The sequence below is a fragment of the Vanessa cardui genome, chromosome 21 (assembly GCF_905220365.1).
Source record: "Vanessa cardui chromosome 21, ilVanCard2.1, whole genome shotgun sequence".
Lineage (NCBI taxonomy): Eukaryota > Metazoa > Arthropoda > Insecta > Lepidoptera > Nymphalidae > Vanessa > Vanessa cardui.
Window position 1 is genome coordinate 4,875,198 of NC_061143.1, and position 16,986 is coordinate 4,892,183.

The 16,986-nt window shown below is 33.3% G+C and overlaps 1 protein-coding gene across 12 annotated transcripts in view; it reads right to left on the reverse strand.

Annotated features, from left to right (window-relative positions):
- Positions 1-16,986, reverse strand: part of LOC124538925 (trithorax group protein osa) — a 93,578-nt gene that overhangs the window by 52,287 nt on the left and 24,305 nt on the right. For all 12 annotated transcript variants that reach the window (XM_047116192.1, XM_047116191.1, XM_047116189.1 and 9 more), the window contains exon 3: positions 8,447-8,596. In XM_047116192.1, coding sequence (XP_046972148.1) covers positions 8,447-8,596 — 150 coding nt within the window. The remainder of the gene's footprint in view (positions 1-8,446; positions 8,597-16,986) is intronic.

The window sequence follows — 16,986 nt, forward strand, 5'->3', positions numbered from 1 at the left end:
CTTATGTTATCTATAAGAGATAAGAATATTGATGATCGTTATGTTTATTATAAATGTATTTTAGGTTCTCAGATACTAAAATGGACGGAATATTTTGACGGAATACAATTTCAGTAGACATAAAGGTTTTATAAAATAACATCGAGCAAAGCTATTGAACATCACTAGCAACAAATGCTACAATGGCGGTCGGGCGAGCGCAGGTCGAGCGCAACATGGCTGCCTAGTAGGCGGTTCGAGTGATAGAGAGGATAGAGGCAACGAGTATTGCTCTCCTGCTCACACTCGCACGCTACGCTCGCATCGATCTCTACTCGCTGTGCTCGCCCCCAGCACCAGAAAGGCGGAACTAACAAAATTACAAAGCGCTTTCGAGCCGCTAATCATAAAATAAGATACGACGTTTCATTTCGACCGTACGACTCTCGAGCGATCACGATGCTGGAATGGCCCTTGACTCTCAAAATTCTCTACTGACATCGTAGAGTATTAACCTCGCGTCGCTGTAAGTTTCGTTTAGTCATAGATGGAATTTTAGATTGAAGTCGCTGTTCGACTTAGATAGTGATTTAGTGTCCTCTATTCCAGGCTACATTTATTTCATTGTTCTGCAGCACATATCTGAACAGCGAATTGCTTCCGCACACAATAATTACATCAGCGGCCACAGCACCGTCGAGTTTGAGCTTAGAGCGGAATTTTTAATTACGTTTGTTACTTTGATTGGCAACGAGAATTGCTGTAGGGTTGAGTGTTGCAAATGAAACGGGACAGTCACATCTCAGCACTGGTTGAGTGGCACCGGTTAGTTTTGCGTTAGCATAAATTGCAGCGTTGATCGATTGTTTAATTTGAGGCCCTGGGAATTGAACGAGAACACCCCTACCGAGTGTTCTGCTTCGCCGGTCTCGTGATAGCTGAGTGACGTTTAATTTTTGCACCCCGCGAGACAGACCTCGCGTCTTGCGACCAAGTCTATAAGCCTTTATTTATCACACGTCAATTTCGTTCTATTTTATTGGACTCTTTACTTCAGTAGGCTAGAGTATTTTTATATAGTACCAATGCGCTTTTGAAATATTTTTATTACATGGATTAAGATGGAAATGATAGAGAAATATAGCATTTGATTGCCTATCACAATTTCTTAAACAAATTGAAATTGACGTATCTGATAAGAAAAAATTAGCTCGAATAAATCAATTCGTTAATTTATTTTAAGGAAAGCAAGAACTTCGTTATAAAGCCTTGATATAAATTGTAGCTCATCGTAATAGAGCCGGGTCTGCCTATTAATGTTGGAGCATGTGCGCTGTCTGTATTATAATGTCGGCAGCAGTCGGCCACGTGCTTTCAATAAATATCGCAGGGGGGATTATATTAAAAATGTACTCTGTGACGATTTTAAAGGAGCTTTCGCAAATTTCACATATTTTTAACCCATAAATGTATGTTTTTTTTTGTTCCTTTACATGATTTATTTAATTGAATAAATAAATAGAATAATTATTTAATCGTAAGATTTGTTTTTTATGATTCTGTATTCCGATAGTTTAAGGTCGTTTGTTGACTAGAAACTTTATTTATGCAAAGCTTTTCAACGAAGCGTCACGTTCCGAATGTCTCGCAGTATGTGGAGTACATTTATACATAGAGTACTCAAATCCATTACAATGTCAGCGAAGGCCACGTGCGTTTCATACATAGGAGTATGTTAATCTGGAGAGTTGTGCCAAAAACAAACCTAACGTGCAGAATGAATTCCGATCACAGTGTTATGACGGGATGCTTACGACTGTGTACTGCGTTGCAGTCAAACGGGCTATAACACTTGCTTGTTTATTTTTAGATTCCTAGTGCTTTTGATAAAAGATACAACTTTGACTCGCAAAAGGGAATGTTTGCTGTAAATCTTTTATAGTTATTATTTTCCTTTTTATAAAATAAAGGAGTCAATTGACTTACTGCATGTATTATATATAACTGTTTCTGATGTTATTTGGTTTTGTATTTTGGGATTGTTTCACTCATTGTTTTCTTGAAAAAACAATGTACCTATTTTTATTAAGTATTGTGATTTAGTGTAATCTATTCTAATATTTCTGAATATCGTATCGACTACTTTTATATTATATTATATGGACTCAATAAAGTAAATGTTACAAATATTTTAACTTAAACATACAATGCAATACTAGCAAATAATATCTTTTAAGAATATTTTGACAACGTAATTTGTAATTGTAATATAAAAAATAACTTGAATAAAATTCGAAGACGTTAAAACAAATTTGACAGACTAGCGTTGGCGGGTTGAAACGAGTACAAATGGGGAAATTGATTCGCGCTGGTTTGACACTGATAAAGGCGTGTCACACTGATTAACTCTTACTAGATGAAACCGAGTCGAGATATATCGAGTATCGAGGATATCAGTTTAGCAAAAAATACACAACACGAAGATCAAGAGTCGTATGACTAATACACATATGTTAGTAGAGTGAAGTCAGCAGCTAGTTATAACATCGTTAAATGGTGATTCAAAAGAGCGTGTAAAAGTGTCTACTGAGCTTAAATATATTTTAATTTTCAACCGACTTCCAAAAGGAGGAGGTTATCAATTCGTCTGTATTTTTGTTACCTCATAACTTTTCACTGGGTGGACCGATTTTGATAATTTTTTTTTTGTTTGAAAGGTAGTGCTTCCCGTGGGGTCCCATTTTTTTTATTTTTTTTTCCGATGATGGTATCCATGTGAAAACGACATAAGTCTTAAATTTGCATTACGTATATGCGCGACAAATAGGTGAATAACTGAAAATCACGTTAACCAATTTTGATAATTCTTTTTTTATTATAAAATATATACTTCAAGGGTAATTTGGTGAAAGTTTGGTAAGGTTCTGAGCACAGGATCCATGACAAAGTAACGGAACGGAAGGGAACGGAACAATTCTGAGGAGCACGTTAGCGATACTCAGTCGAATCTTTTATTTATAGGTTATTTGGATATTTGAGTCACCTTCCGTAATGTGGTTATGTTTATGTAATTATCATAGTCGAAAATTATAATCAACTAGCTAACCACCCCGGCTTCGCACGGGTGCAATACTGATACTAAATATACTACAGAATTTGTTTATTTACGACATCACATCGCAAACTTCTAAAATTATCAGTGTTTCTTTACTATATTGTTCATGTATTATATACACAAACCTTCCCCTTGAATCACACTATCTTTTAAAAAAAACCGCATCAAAATCCGTTGCGTAGATTTAAAGATATAGGGACAGAGAAAGCGACTTTGTTTTATACTATGTAGTGATGGAACTCCTATACGGCTCGCAGTTAGGGTGCGATTTGGGGCAGAATTTCTTACTATCTTTAATCAAATTTTGTGTATGTGATGTGATGTCATATGATGTACGAAATATAGTTGGTCTTTTTCAAAGTTTTTTTGCTGAGTTCGATTACAGCTCTTTCGAGGGATCCTTGTAGTTTACGCCGCGTGACGTATTAAATCCGCATTTTCGAAAGTCTATTTTTGCTTTATTCGCAAGTTTCCTTTGAAATTGTCCTCGAAGTAGTTTCTGACTCATATAAACGGAACGCTTAATCTATCCATATTAAAAAAAAATAGTTAGTCAACATCAGCTTCACTTAAAATCAAAAAATAAATAAAATTTTAACAAAAAGAAAAACCGACTTCAAACAAAACACTATTTTAAAACAAATGAATATGCACGAAAAAGTAATAAAAATAATTGCGTATTCAACATATTTTTTAGAGTCTTCCTAAGTTAAATGAAATGAAAAATATTAGACTACTTAAAAGCCGATTAACGATTATATCATGTAGTTATAATTATTGTTATATTTGGAGTCGGTGTCAGCCAATAAAACCCTACAGTATATCTATCAAAAAAACAATACGAGAATACTTTAACAAATATGTTTTTTACAAATTACCTTTTACACAATAATATACTGGATCAATCAAGGGGCTCGTTATCGCTTCTTTCTTTTGATTGTTGGGGCAAGGGCACCGTGGCTGACACCGGCTCCAAATATACCAATAACTATAACTACATGATATAATCGTTAATCGACTTTTAAGTAGTCTAATATTTTTCATTTCATTTAACTTAGGAAGACTCTAAAAAATATGTTGAATACGCAATTATTTTTATTACTTTTTCGTGCATATTCATTTGTTTTAAAATAGTGTTTTGTTTGAAGTCGGTTTTTCTTTTTGTTAAAATTTTATTTATTAACATATCATTTCGCCAATCAGGAATATAAATTATAATAGACGTGAACATATTCAATAATCCATTATAGTGATTAATACTCGGGCCGTGTAGATCGATGTCTATAAGACATTGGTTAATTAAAACACGCGTTAAATAAGTGAGAAATTATTCCCTAATTATACAAACAAGAGCGGATCGGATAACATTAAATAGCGCTCGGACAAGTCGGTCGCATTCACAAGACGAACGAGTCATTAATCGTGTCTTAAAATTAATTTGCATATCCGTTCGGTTCGAATATCTCGACTTTAGAACACGACGTCCATTGAACGGATGTCGTTACTTTTTATATAAGAATTATAATAATCAAGATATAGAGACGTCGGTAGTTTGAGAGCCAGAATTACAAGTTTATACATATTTAATTTATATATAGCCTGGTTCCGGTAGAGCAGGAGAGAGCAACCTCATCTTAATTCGTGGGTTTCGTAAGAGCTAAGCAATTTTTTGTTATAGACCTGCAATATATATAAAGAACAGCGTTATAAGTGGAGGTGTAAACTAACTTATCAAAGCAAAATCATTCTATCGATTGTTGCCGTCAGATAAAATCGTCGACAATAAATCTTTCAAACATTTATTTCATACATTTCATCATAATTATCGTACTGATAATGATTTAATGTACACGTAAGGAAATCTAAATCAATATTGATTAATAAACTTAATTGTTTCTGTATATCTATATAAATTTGGTAATCGACAATCATTCGTTGCTTTACTTTATCTTACATTATTCAATTATTGAGTTTTTCAAACAATAATCTGTAAACGAAAACTAATTTATCAAACTTCTTGGGTTGTATCCTTATCTAGATCAATTTGCTTATCACGCATAAGAACCGACCAACTTTAGACCCAATATAAATACCTATATCTTGCTTTAATATTCTATCGGTCTAAGTTTCAACTAAAAGAAGACACCATTTCTTATGATCATTGTGAAAAATAAAAACCAGAAATGTTATAATACATACCATATATACTATATGGTAGCTCTGTTGTTACAGATTTCTTTTACATCGCAAATAATAATGCAAAAAGAAACGTTATCATAATTCATAACTTATTTAAAAGCACTACATAAATTAAGATTTCATTGTTATAACTTAATATTAAAATAATGTCCGTTAAACATAAGGATACAAGATTTTTTTGAAAACTCTGAACGCTATATGAGTAAAGCTAGAAGAAGGTTTCTATTGAGTTTCAAAATTTAACACCTATGACGATACTCTTGTCACGTGCTTTAATTAATGGTTTTTTTTTGTAATCAAGTTGAGTTTAGAGAAAACCATGCTCTCATCAAATAAAACTCGAATGAGTTATTTCAATTTATGCATTCGGCGCAGTAAAACATTTTTTATGATTTGAACATAAAATGTTTATATGCGTCATGGGATTAACGGAGCTTCTAAGCTTCGACGTTTAAAGAATAATTAATTTTAAAAACAAATCTGAAACACTATTAGTTAATTTCATTAATTTGTTTTGTTCTATCGAATTATATTACAAGGTATAAAAAAAAACGACAAAAAAGCATTTTAAGCGCCGCGAAAACGCCAGAGTTCGACAAAGGAAAAATAAAAAGGAGCGGCGAAAAGTTCGCGAAAGTAAAAGTTATCCATTAGGATGAGCATGACCATAGACGGTTTATTGAAATAGTTATTGTTGGGGAGGTAATTTTTAAAAATTGCCTACATTTGGCAGCAGTTTAATGGGCGCGATAACAGTAAAGTTCATAGCCGGAGCTCGACGGTCGAGTTTCGTGGATTACTCGTACTATCCATACAGACGGTGCAATTTTGTTAACGTTACAGATTTCCATATAAAATAACATCGCCCTGGGCGTCGTTATCGCACGATAATGTTTTAAGATTTACCTAATTTAAGTATTTTAATATAAACTGCGAAACGTTTACAGTTTATCGAGACAACTGTTCTTAGTATTTCAACTTCGTAATATAAAAGTCGCTTGAAAAACGATTAAAATAATTCATTCTACTTATTAAAAATATGAATTACTATTATTTATATAATTCTACTGTCAATTCACTCGTTCAGATCAAAGGAATTCAAATACACTCCATGTAAGCTATACCCAAACAATAGCATATCTTACATTTATATTTACGCAAAAGCAAATTTATAGTTCATGAATCGTTATCGGAAAAACCGAAACCAAAACACACACATAACATTACCAAATTTAATTAAACGATAGCAAACAATCCCTAGTAAAGCCACCATTCAAGTTCTAAAGTGTCGGAAAATAGCAAATATTATTGGCTCCACTGAATGTAAGCGGTCCTTCACTCGGCTTTAGAGAAACTGTCTCCAGACAAAGTCTTGTCCGTGAGAAATAGTGCGACTTAAGGGGGCTTATCAAAAACTCCCTTCTGTTATTTAATTTGATAAACTAACGGAAACATATTTAAACATACGTAAACTAAATACTCTTTTACAAAATTTCATTTAACTTGCAATCGTTTTCAGTTTACTTAGGTCAAATCTCGGAAGCTGAATTAGCACCACTTCATCTTATCCTACGGCATTAAAATTTTATGTGGTGGTTCGAGACCAATGACAGTGCATTTTAATGGTAAGCATTTGATTATATACCCTGGGCCGTCTTCAACCTATTAGAGGCCTTAGGCATATTAGGATAATGGGCCCCCATATGACTTCGACCAAACACTTCGTTAGAATAGATAAAGAAAGTAAGTTAAACAAGGTTATAGATTTACTTTTTGTATTAACAATCACATATTTATATTATACTTATCCATTTGATCTGAGGGGTCAATACCGATCGAGGGGCCCTGGGTTCTTGCCTAAAGTGCCCAAAGGAAAAGAGGGGCCTATACACCCAGGGCTGGCTCTAGGCGAAGCTATTTCTCAATAGTCAAACGGCATGGATATGAAATTTAGTTTTCAAATAAAAAAATGATTTATCATTTATGCTTAGTCTAGCCGGAGCTTGATGTTTACACGTGATCAATTTTGATTAATAAAATAGTAATGTGTTTTTGACAAGTCGTGTCGTTATCATGTGCGATATGGAATGATAAATGAACTCGTATCGGCCGTTACTGAAAACTGATACACTGCAACAACATTTCTATGATATGATCACCATCTTTGATACTTATATTTATAGATAAAAGTTAAAAACCACACATACTTTTAGGTGCTTTATCATAATTTAAACTATACGGAAGTAAATAATATATCATTAACTTTGTGTTAGTTTACGAGCTCTTGTCAATAGACACGACAAAATTTCAATGGAAACAGATAACATCAATTATTGAAAAAACATTGTTATATTCCCAAGGTAAATAGATATTACGAATTTCGGAAGTTTGATTATTCAAATTATTTCCTTGACTTAGTATTTTTTATCATCATACTATTCGCATATCGTTCACTAGAAGATAACCACTATAGGTGAAGTTTGTCACGTATTGTAGTAATTAAAAAAATATATTTTTTTGTTTAAATTTAGAATGCCATGCACATTTCGAATATATTAAATAGAATCGACACGTATAAACTAAATATCAGTATTCAAAATGTGATCAAATTGTTTGGGGATTCAAACGATAGCCTGCGATAATAAAAGTGCCAATGTAGGTCCCATTGCGTCACTCGATATAAAATATTATAACAATCAAATAACAATATCTCGTGTAGTTGTGTTCCGGAACAATGACCAATTGATATACACTAAATCTTATTGTTAATAGTCATTCGATAACAAACCGTTTAGCAAATCGATATTATTAGGTATGAATATTTGATAGTTGTGATTTTGTTTAATCTTTGTAACATTAAGGGTCGCAATTATTTTGTATCGTTTATCAGAAAATAAAAAAGTCGAATACATACATATTTATTGTGTAATTATTTAATTCCTTGAACGTAAGTCTATAACAATAAATTGACCTGTGATTTACAGTCAACATATCTTCAGTGGGAGTAACCTTATTAAATGTTCGAAAACACGAACAATTCGATACGAGCACACAAATAAACGATTCGGCAAACAATTCTTACATCTGTCTTCAATCGGGCCCAAACCTATATCCCTAAGTAGTGTAGCAATGGTTAACAGATGAGAGTCTTACCTGGTGTGGCGGTTGCGAACCGGGCGGCAAGTGCGGCGGATGCTGCGAGTCCTGGGTCGGCGAGAGGCCTCCCACACTCTGTGCTGTACCTGGGCTGGGTGCACCAGGGGGATGAGTGGGTGGCTGTGGGGAACCACCGCGCTCGTAACCCTGCGAAAAAACATTCTTCATAAATACATAAAGCTAATTTATTTTTAAAGGTTCTATTCATAGCTCGAGCTCGTTTACGTTAGTGAAATTATTTAAACTGAGCAAAAACATTTTACCATTTCCCTCACTGAATTTACCTACACAGTTATAGACGACAATTATTTATTGAAAAACAATATGTGAGCTGAATGCATCACAAATTGCATTTATTTTTCAACTAATATAATATTATTCCGAAAAGTAATGTAATAAAGCTGTACATAAAACGTATAATTTAAATAAAAGCGGCTTGATAAATATTCGATGACATTTAATACATATTACGATAATCACCTAAAAGATGAGTTTATTTGCCATACATAGCTTCAGACTAACTGTGACGACAAGTCACTAAGTATTAAATGCTTAATTTTTACGCTTATCACTAAACATTCCGCCGTGCAAACATTTTCATACTAATATAACCCTAATACTTATGAATCTGTTAAAAGTTCGTATTTGTAAACATTTTCCTCGGCGTTCAAACTATCCTCGTATAGCTTTTCATTAAAATTTATCAGCCGTAAATACATTACAAACAAAGTCACTTTCGAATTCATAATATCGTAAATCACTACTGTTTTTATTCACTTGTTCGTTGAGCGTTGACTGCAGTAAACATTTTTTTTAGAATTACTAAAGCTCTTATATACCTGGATGAAAAAGCATCCTATACAATGAACTACCTCAATTCTTAATTTCATAAATCTAGTTACATTTTGTTGTCATAATAATTAATTTTACCTGTACAATTCGCATTAAAATATTGTTAAATTATATAAATGCAGATATAAACTTCATTAATTCTATTGGGTATATTTATGTATTTAAATCTGACTCATTAGCAATAGCAAATTTAATCCTTATGAGTGTAAACATGACATGTATATTGGATAAAATTAAATCGTATATTTTATAACGCTACCAGCTAATGCGCTTATGTGTTGCCTTGTTCCTTAAATTAACTCGCGCGCCACCTATTGTCTGCTGATGGTACTAACCTTCACACAAAAGAAAAATAAAAAATGTGTAACGTTATATAGAATACGAAAAAATTACCAATAATTATTAGAACATCACAAAGAGAATTCTTAAGCTAAATTCAATTCCATACAATATTTAGATTTTATTGTTTTAAGTTTGTTGATGAATGAATTATTAAATCGTTTAACTCTAAAGATGCTCAAATCCTTTAGAAGCCGTGCTTATTAATTTTGAGATACACGATGTGTAAAAACATATATTAAATCTATTGACATGTAACGCGCACTTTCCTACTTGACAGAAACTCGACGCTCTTGGCACAACTCGATTGAAACCATTAATCTAAAAAAGTAAATTGTATATTCATTCAAATAAGAAAACAAGTATTCCAATAGAACCTACTTACTTACTTGTATTATTCTACGAACACTATATATGTCATACTATAGTGCTGTTAAGTTTCTTAGTAACGCTATGATACGGCACACTATAGTATAAATCTTTTTATATATGTATGTATGTATATAACTAGCATTTTCATTTTATTTATTTAAAGGAAATAATATAATAATAAATCGACATTTGAGACTATACCTGCGTTATATCTCCAAAGCTATTATGCCCAATTGTAAGGGTATTTTATTTACACACTTTTATATAAATGTTTTATAGCTGGGTAAAGACTAATAATATGATCAAGAAATAGCTTTGATATTACTTGTGATAAGCCGAAGGAAAAAATGTTAGAATGTATGATTCTATACAGAAAGTTAAAGAGTTCAAAACCGAGCAAATACCGCACCGTTTCCAAATAATTCCTGTGTCAATTCATTTCATATTACACACTGAAGGAAATCTACAAGTTATGTTCATTGTGTCCTAATATTCCGCATTGGTAGAAGCATATATTCGGTCTAAACCATCTCCTCGTGTGGAAACCAGCCAAAGTAGCAAGTCATCCTACAATGGAGCATTTAGAGGTTGTAAATTTGCAGTATTTCACCTTTTTATTGAAATGTAATTATCGTTGTGTGGCGTATATAATTATATAGCTTAATTCATGAACTTTTTGCAAGCATTATAGAACTAATATAACATACTCGTTCGCTATTATTATAGAGGTGGAGGCATTATCTTTGAAAACAAGTTTCGATGTTTTTGTTATTTAATTGAAAATCGAACAAGAATACAAAATTAATCTATCTTTTGTGACAAACACAATCTCTATAATTTAATAACCACGATCAGTAATTACTATCGGCAAGCGCAGCTCGAAGATTAACAAGCACGCCCGTTATCAGTTTAATCTCCAGTCTCCAAGAGCCAAACAATGCACGGGGCGAAACAAACGGGCACGTGGCGCGCAGGCCTTGACCGTGCATCCATTATGCAAAGTTTACTTACGAATAAGTGCATTACAACATCTATGCATCTAGCCACGTGATTGAAATAGCTTATACCGCTAGCCTCATTGACTGCGGACCCAGTGAGTAGATCATTGTTTCATATCTCTGGATTTTCAGAGTGTTGATGCATTTCGATATCTATTATAATACTTGGTAGTTTCAATCATAAACATCGAACTATATTTACACATGATTGCGTACTAAAATAGATAACTATATTGAGGTTGTTACATCATGTGCTTACGAATATTACAGGAAAATATATATCATAGCTAAATGGTGTAATAAATAAATATTCACCGTGCGAATTTTTAAAAGTAATCTCCTGTGAGTTATGACAAAAATCTTTTAAAAATACAGTGACCAAAGATGATTAAGATTTTGCATGAATTTCAAACAAAAGCTATTATAAAAACAGACGGAAGACACGACTAACATATACGTATAAACCCTACCAAATAGTTTATAAATAATTCGGAGCCCCTGATAGATTTGTCATACCGTATATCGTCGTATATAATTTGCCGCTTCAATCACACTCAACCAACAATCCGTGAAGACATAATAATTGAAGCCGGTTCATTCATTATAGATTTATTACAACGTCGAGTCGTCCTCGACATAGTTCTCGCAGACTTATTGCATTAATCGCTAGATGCTTTCACTCGGCGATTACTTTCTGCGTCACGTTTCTAGGATGTAAACAGTACGCTCAATCGTTATTTAAGGCTTTTAATATACCGTTATCGCATCGACTGCTATATATTTTACAACTTCCAAGTTATATGGGTAGTGATTTATTGGTTAAAATTGCTAGGTGTGAGATATATTAGACAGTATGTATAATTTATATGTTTGCCGTTTGCTTCCAATTAAACGACACTTATAATAAGATTTTTATGTTTACGATATGACGTGTATTGACTACAAGTGGATTTATGCTATCTTCATCTAGGATTTCGATGGAAATTACAGATAATTTGGAACAATTTGGTAGTGGGGCATCTGAGTAAGTAATACCCATTCATCAAATGTTGGTAGAATAAAACAACAATAAGTTACGTTTGGTGGTAGCCGAGCAGCAATACTTAGTATCGTTGTGCTCCGATTTTATGTATGAGTTAGCCGTTAACACTAGGGACATGACATCTTAGTTCCCAAGATTGGCGGTGCATTAGCGATGTAAGGATTGGATAACATTTCTTACTGCGCTAATGTTTATGGGCGATAGTGAACATTTATCCTCTTAATAATTACATTAATATAAAGATATTGATAAATAATTTGTGAAATGTGAGACTTTGGATATCGGACGTTGGATTTTAAATACAACTTACCCTGATCAAATGAACCGATTGATAATCGCATTGTGTAATGATCAGGATTGGCAAGGAATAGTTTGAACGAATTTAATACTCGCCTAAGAAAAGAGATTTAGAGCCTTTGAGGATTACCTCATACAAATATTTCAAATAAAAAAGAAAACATTCTGTATAGTGGTAAGTATGGATTTAAAAGTATATAATACACAATATGTATAATAGAAATGTAAAAAATATTAATAAAATAAATTAATCAATCGCAACTATGATAGCAGAACAACAACAAATTTAGATTAAAGAAACGACTCAGATAACGTCACCCAGATATTTACAAGTCAAAGTCAAGGACGAGATGAGTCATTAACTTTTTGTATTTTCCCTTATTCCACAAAGATAATTGATTACAAAACGTTACGAGTTCGTGACCTTACGTTACGTTGTAGTGAATAATAATACAATAACTGAAGTGTACACTTTATCGTTGCGTTCATTAATAAATAAATTGATAAATAATTCATACGATTTTAAATTCATTTAACAAGATCACCGTAGTAATACTAATAAGTGTAATAACACACTATTCATATAAAAACATCCCATTGATAAATGATAGTTACACAAAATAATAGAAGATTTTGTTTTTTTTTCTGGATGAAGTAACTCGGAAGTAACGGTGATCGCCAAACTGCCAAGATATTATGAGATATTGAAATTTGATTCGAAGCAATGTTTTAATCAGCTTAAAGAGGATCGAGTGTTAAGGCTCGAAGGGCCGCCTGAGGGGCCTTCGCTATGTAATTTGATAGTCAGCGTCTTATTCGTCAGTAAAACTGAGAGCTATTCATTACATATCGATATTAACTATTGACGTAATATTTTGTGATTACCTAATAAAAGTTTTATAGCAGGTATAATGTTTATTATTTGTTTAGATATCAGACACTTGTAAGAGTACAGTAAAAATTGATGTCGAAAAGTAATCTGTGGATTGAACTTTTACGAGTTTTACTTAACAATCGCGTCACCGGAATAGCTATAAAGGAGAAGGGGCGTAGGGGTGGTGGTTGGCTGTGGCCAAAACAAAACACAAAGAATTCCAAGAACTTTCACTGAATAATAATTCGGGGGTAAAAGTTTGTCGCTATAAGGCAGCAGGAAATCGGGACTGACGTTTGGTCGTGGAGTTTGGCTGTGTTTCAGTCGAACCATCCGCGCCGGTCGCCAACCAATCCATCAAAGGAGGGTGACTGGATCGGGTGTGGGTAGTCTCCCCCGTACCCACATAAATATTGCGGGTAGGTGAGTACAAACCCTTTGACCGAGTTCTGTTTACTTTCATTTTCACTCAGCTGACGGGGCCGCCACCCTGCCTATTCAACGCCACTATTATTATGATAATTAGAAGGTTATTAACTTTATATCCTGCTAATTCGTAGGAACTAACTCGCAATACAATAATAGCACAGATTGTAATTAGTACATCGTTCGAGTCATTGTAGACATGGTCTCATTACTGTCGCTACTGAGAGAAAAAATCAAAGTAGGTATATCATTGTAGCGTTTGTTACGTCACGTTAAGAAGACAGATTTAGTGCTGTTTAAGGGTACAAGGTACGAGGGGGTTGTCCCAGAGAGTACTCAAGGTTGCAACGGGTTCGGACGCGGCAGACAGGGCGCAGACGTGCATTATTAGGTGGGTGCCGGAACACCCGCGGGTGCGGTGGGCGGTTGTGGGGTGCGCGTATCGTACGTCATCACCTGAGGCGCGCCCTTGAAACCGTCGTCGCATTCATTGCACTCGGATGCGACCCGGATCCCAGGCCCGCGATACCCGCTCTCGAGATACTACTAACTACCGCCACATCTACATCTTAAGATTAATCGACAACAAAACTTGCTTGTTTATGGGTAACAGTAAACACTTAATCTTATCTATAGCGAACTAACACCTAAACATTTTCACGTAGGTTATATCCGTTACTGATTGTTATGGATGTAACCCACGTGTAACTTTTATATTCTTTTTATTAATATTATCAATCTAGGTATATTTATTCAACTCATATGAACATATAAAAAAACTCAGTGAATATATAACAGATAAACATAGTTATGTTGTCTAAATAGTCTAAATAGTTATTTAGACAAAGAAAATGTCCATCGACTCGAGCGTTAACAGCAAGTAATTAGATATAAATAATATTTGTATGATAATAATAATAACATTTTATATACCATTACTTTAAAACATTTTAAGTACTAAAATACTTCCTGCACTTTTAAACTAGCTCCTTCATTGACTTGTCATTACAAATTAGTAACAACAAATGAAGCAACTACTTATATATAAAATCAAAAGTCTTTTCATAACTTCTACAAAGTTTATTCAAACGAATATTTATCTTGAGTAAAAAATAACTTCGTGTAACCGTGAGCTTGGAAATATTGATATGAAAGAAAAATAATCAAAATAAATCTTTAAGTAAGGATAACTTTTTAATTGACACATCAAAAATTTTATGTAATCATGAAAAAAATTTACATATCAGTCAAAGCTAGAGTTAGTTCGTTAATTTTCATTCGATCAATACTTTCGATAGTTATCAAAAGGACGAATTAAAAACACAGTCGCTATTACAACTTCCTTGCGAATAAACCATGACGTTGTATGAAGAAGTAAGTTTATATATATTTTTGTATAATGTCATTTATGGAAAATTTGCTTAGTACATAAGCAAATTGTAACGATACATCAGCAGCGTAAACCAGTAAATTAATGTAAGCTTGAGATGCCTATTGCATTTAGATTATTTATAAATGTATTTTTATATAACATAATTAATTATTTCTACGAACCCAAACTAGTCAAACAAATGCATCTATCATCTGTACATATAAACCTCGCAAGGGTTTTTCGTTATCGTTCTTGTGTTACAATTTTGAATAATTTATTCATTTTGCTATGTATCTAACAATTATTTTCTTTAGAATATTTTACGTCAAAATAATGTGCTAAAGTTGGAAGCTTATATTTATCGTCACTACATAGTAAAAAACAAAGTCGCTTTCTTTGTCTCTATATCCCTATGTACATATGCTTAAGCCTTTTAAACTAAGGATTTTGATGCAATTTTTGTTAATAGATAAAGTGATTCCAGAGGTAGGTTTATATATATAATACAAGCACAATATACTAGAGAGACACAGATAATTTTAGAAGTTTTAAAGTGATGTGTTAATTTATTTTGTGCTGCAACACATTTCACCCGTGCGAAGTCGGGTCGGGTCGTTAGTAAAAGATAAAATAAATGAAGGTAGAAATTTATACTACAATTTCCTTATAACATATAATACGATCGGATTGTTTCGCTTTCGCAAGTCGAAATCGATGGTTTGAAGTTCCCTTAGCTTTTTACAAGCACGTTAAAGCGATTTAAGTATCAATTATGACATTACAATTTCCTTTAATCTCGATTCATGTACAATCCAGCGTTACCCGCAACTTCGCTTGCGTTTAATTTGTTTATACATATATTGTATACACAATGATTCACATGAGTGTGTACGATGGGTTGTTGCCAGATTGTTTTACGTTTAGCAACGGTAGGCAATAACCCACCAGTCACTACTTCGGAATGGTAGCGATAAACCATAAAAACCTACTAAGCTCCGTCAAATAATTCGAAGCATTGGTTTTCTTAGCCCAAGAACTATCTCAGTGGCGTGCAATAGAAGAGGCCTATGTCCAGCAGTGGACGGAAATGGGCTGATAGATGGATTGGTTCTCGTAAATAACATTTAAAAGTCTTGGTTAACAAAATGTATTATTTCTACTAATTTAATGATCGCATAGACACAATTCACTTGATATATCTAATTACGTCACTTAATCATCTTAAATGGTACTTATGTAAATTATGGGAGTTCGCATTAAATTATGGCGTTACGAGATATTTATAGAAATACTATTCTCAGTAGCGAGAGATAATATCGTCAGTCATGTGGTAAACAAATATACCATATATACTAGCGACCCGTCCCGGTTTCGCACGGTTGCAATGCTGATATATACATATACAGCAGAATGTCTTTTAAAGTTCAGTCTTTTTCGTCATTCTCTACTTTATTGTGCATGTATTATACAATATAAACCTTCCAATTGAATAAATTCAAACATCTATTAAAAAAAAAACCGCTTCAAAATCCGTTGTGTAATTTTAAAGATCTAAGCATACATAGGAACAGACAGCGCTAAGCGAATTTGTTTTATACTACGTAATGATTCTTAGTGCAGAACTGTATGTACGTTACACTGTATCACTTATGCCCTACACCGTCTCTTTAACTCTTCATACTGAAATTGCTGTTAAACGGTAAAATAGCCAGTGAGTGGGTGAGCCACTTGGTGTTAACAATACTTGAACAGTGTTGTTGATAAAAGCTATTAGCTATTAACAAAACTCTATACATAGTATCGACATTATAAATTATGATTACGTCCTAGTAACTTTAATAGCTGGTTGAAGATTCAAATTTTAACAGAGTCACTACGAGCTGGTATGTAAATACAAACTACAATTCAAAATTCGTATACCTCTCATCCATACATAACTAACGGTAATTTTACCTACGACATCGT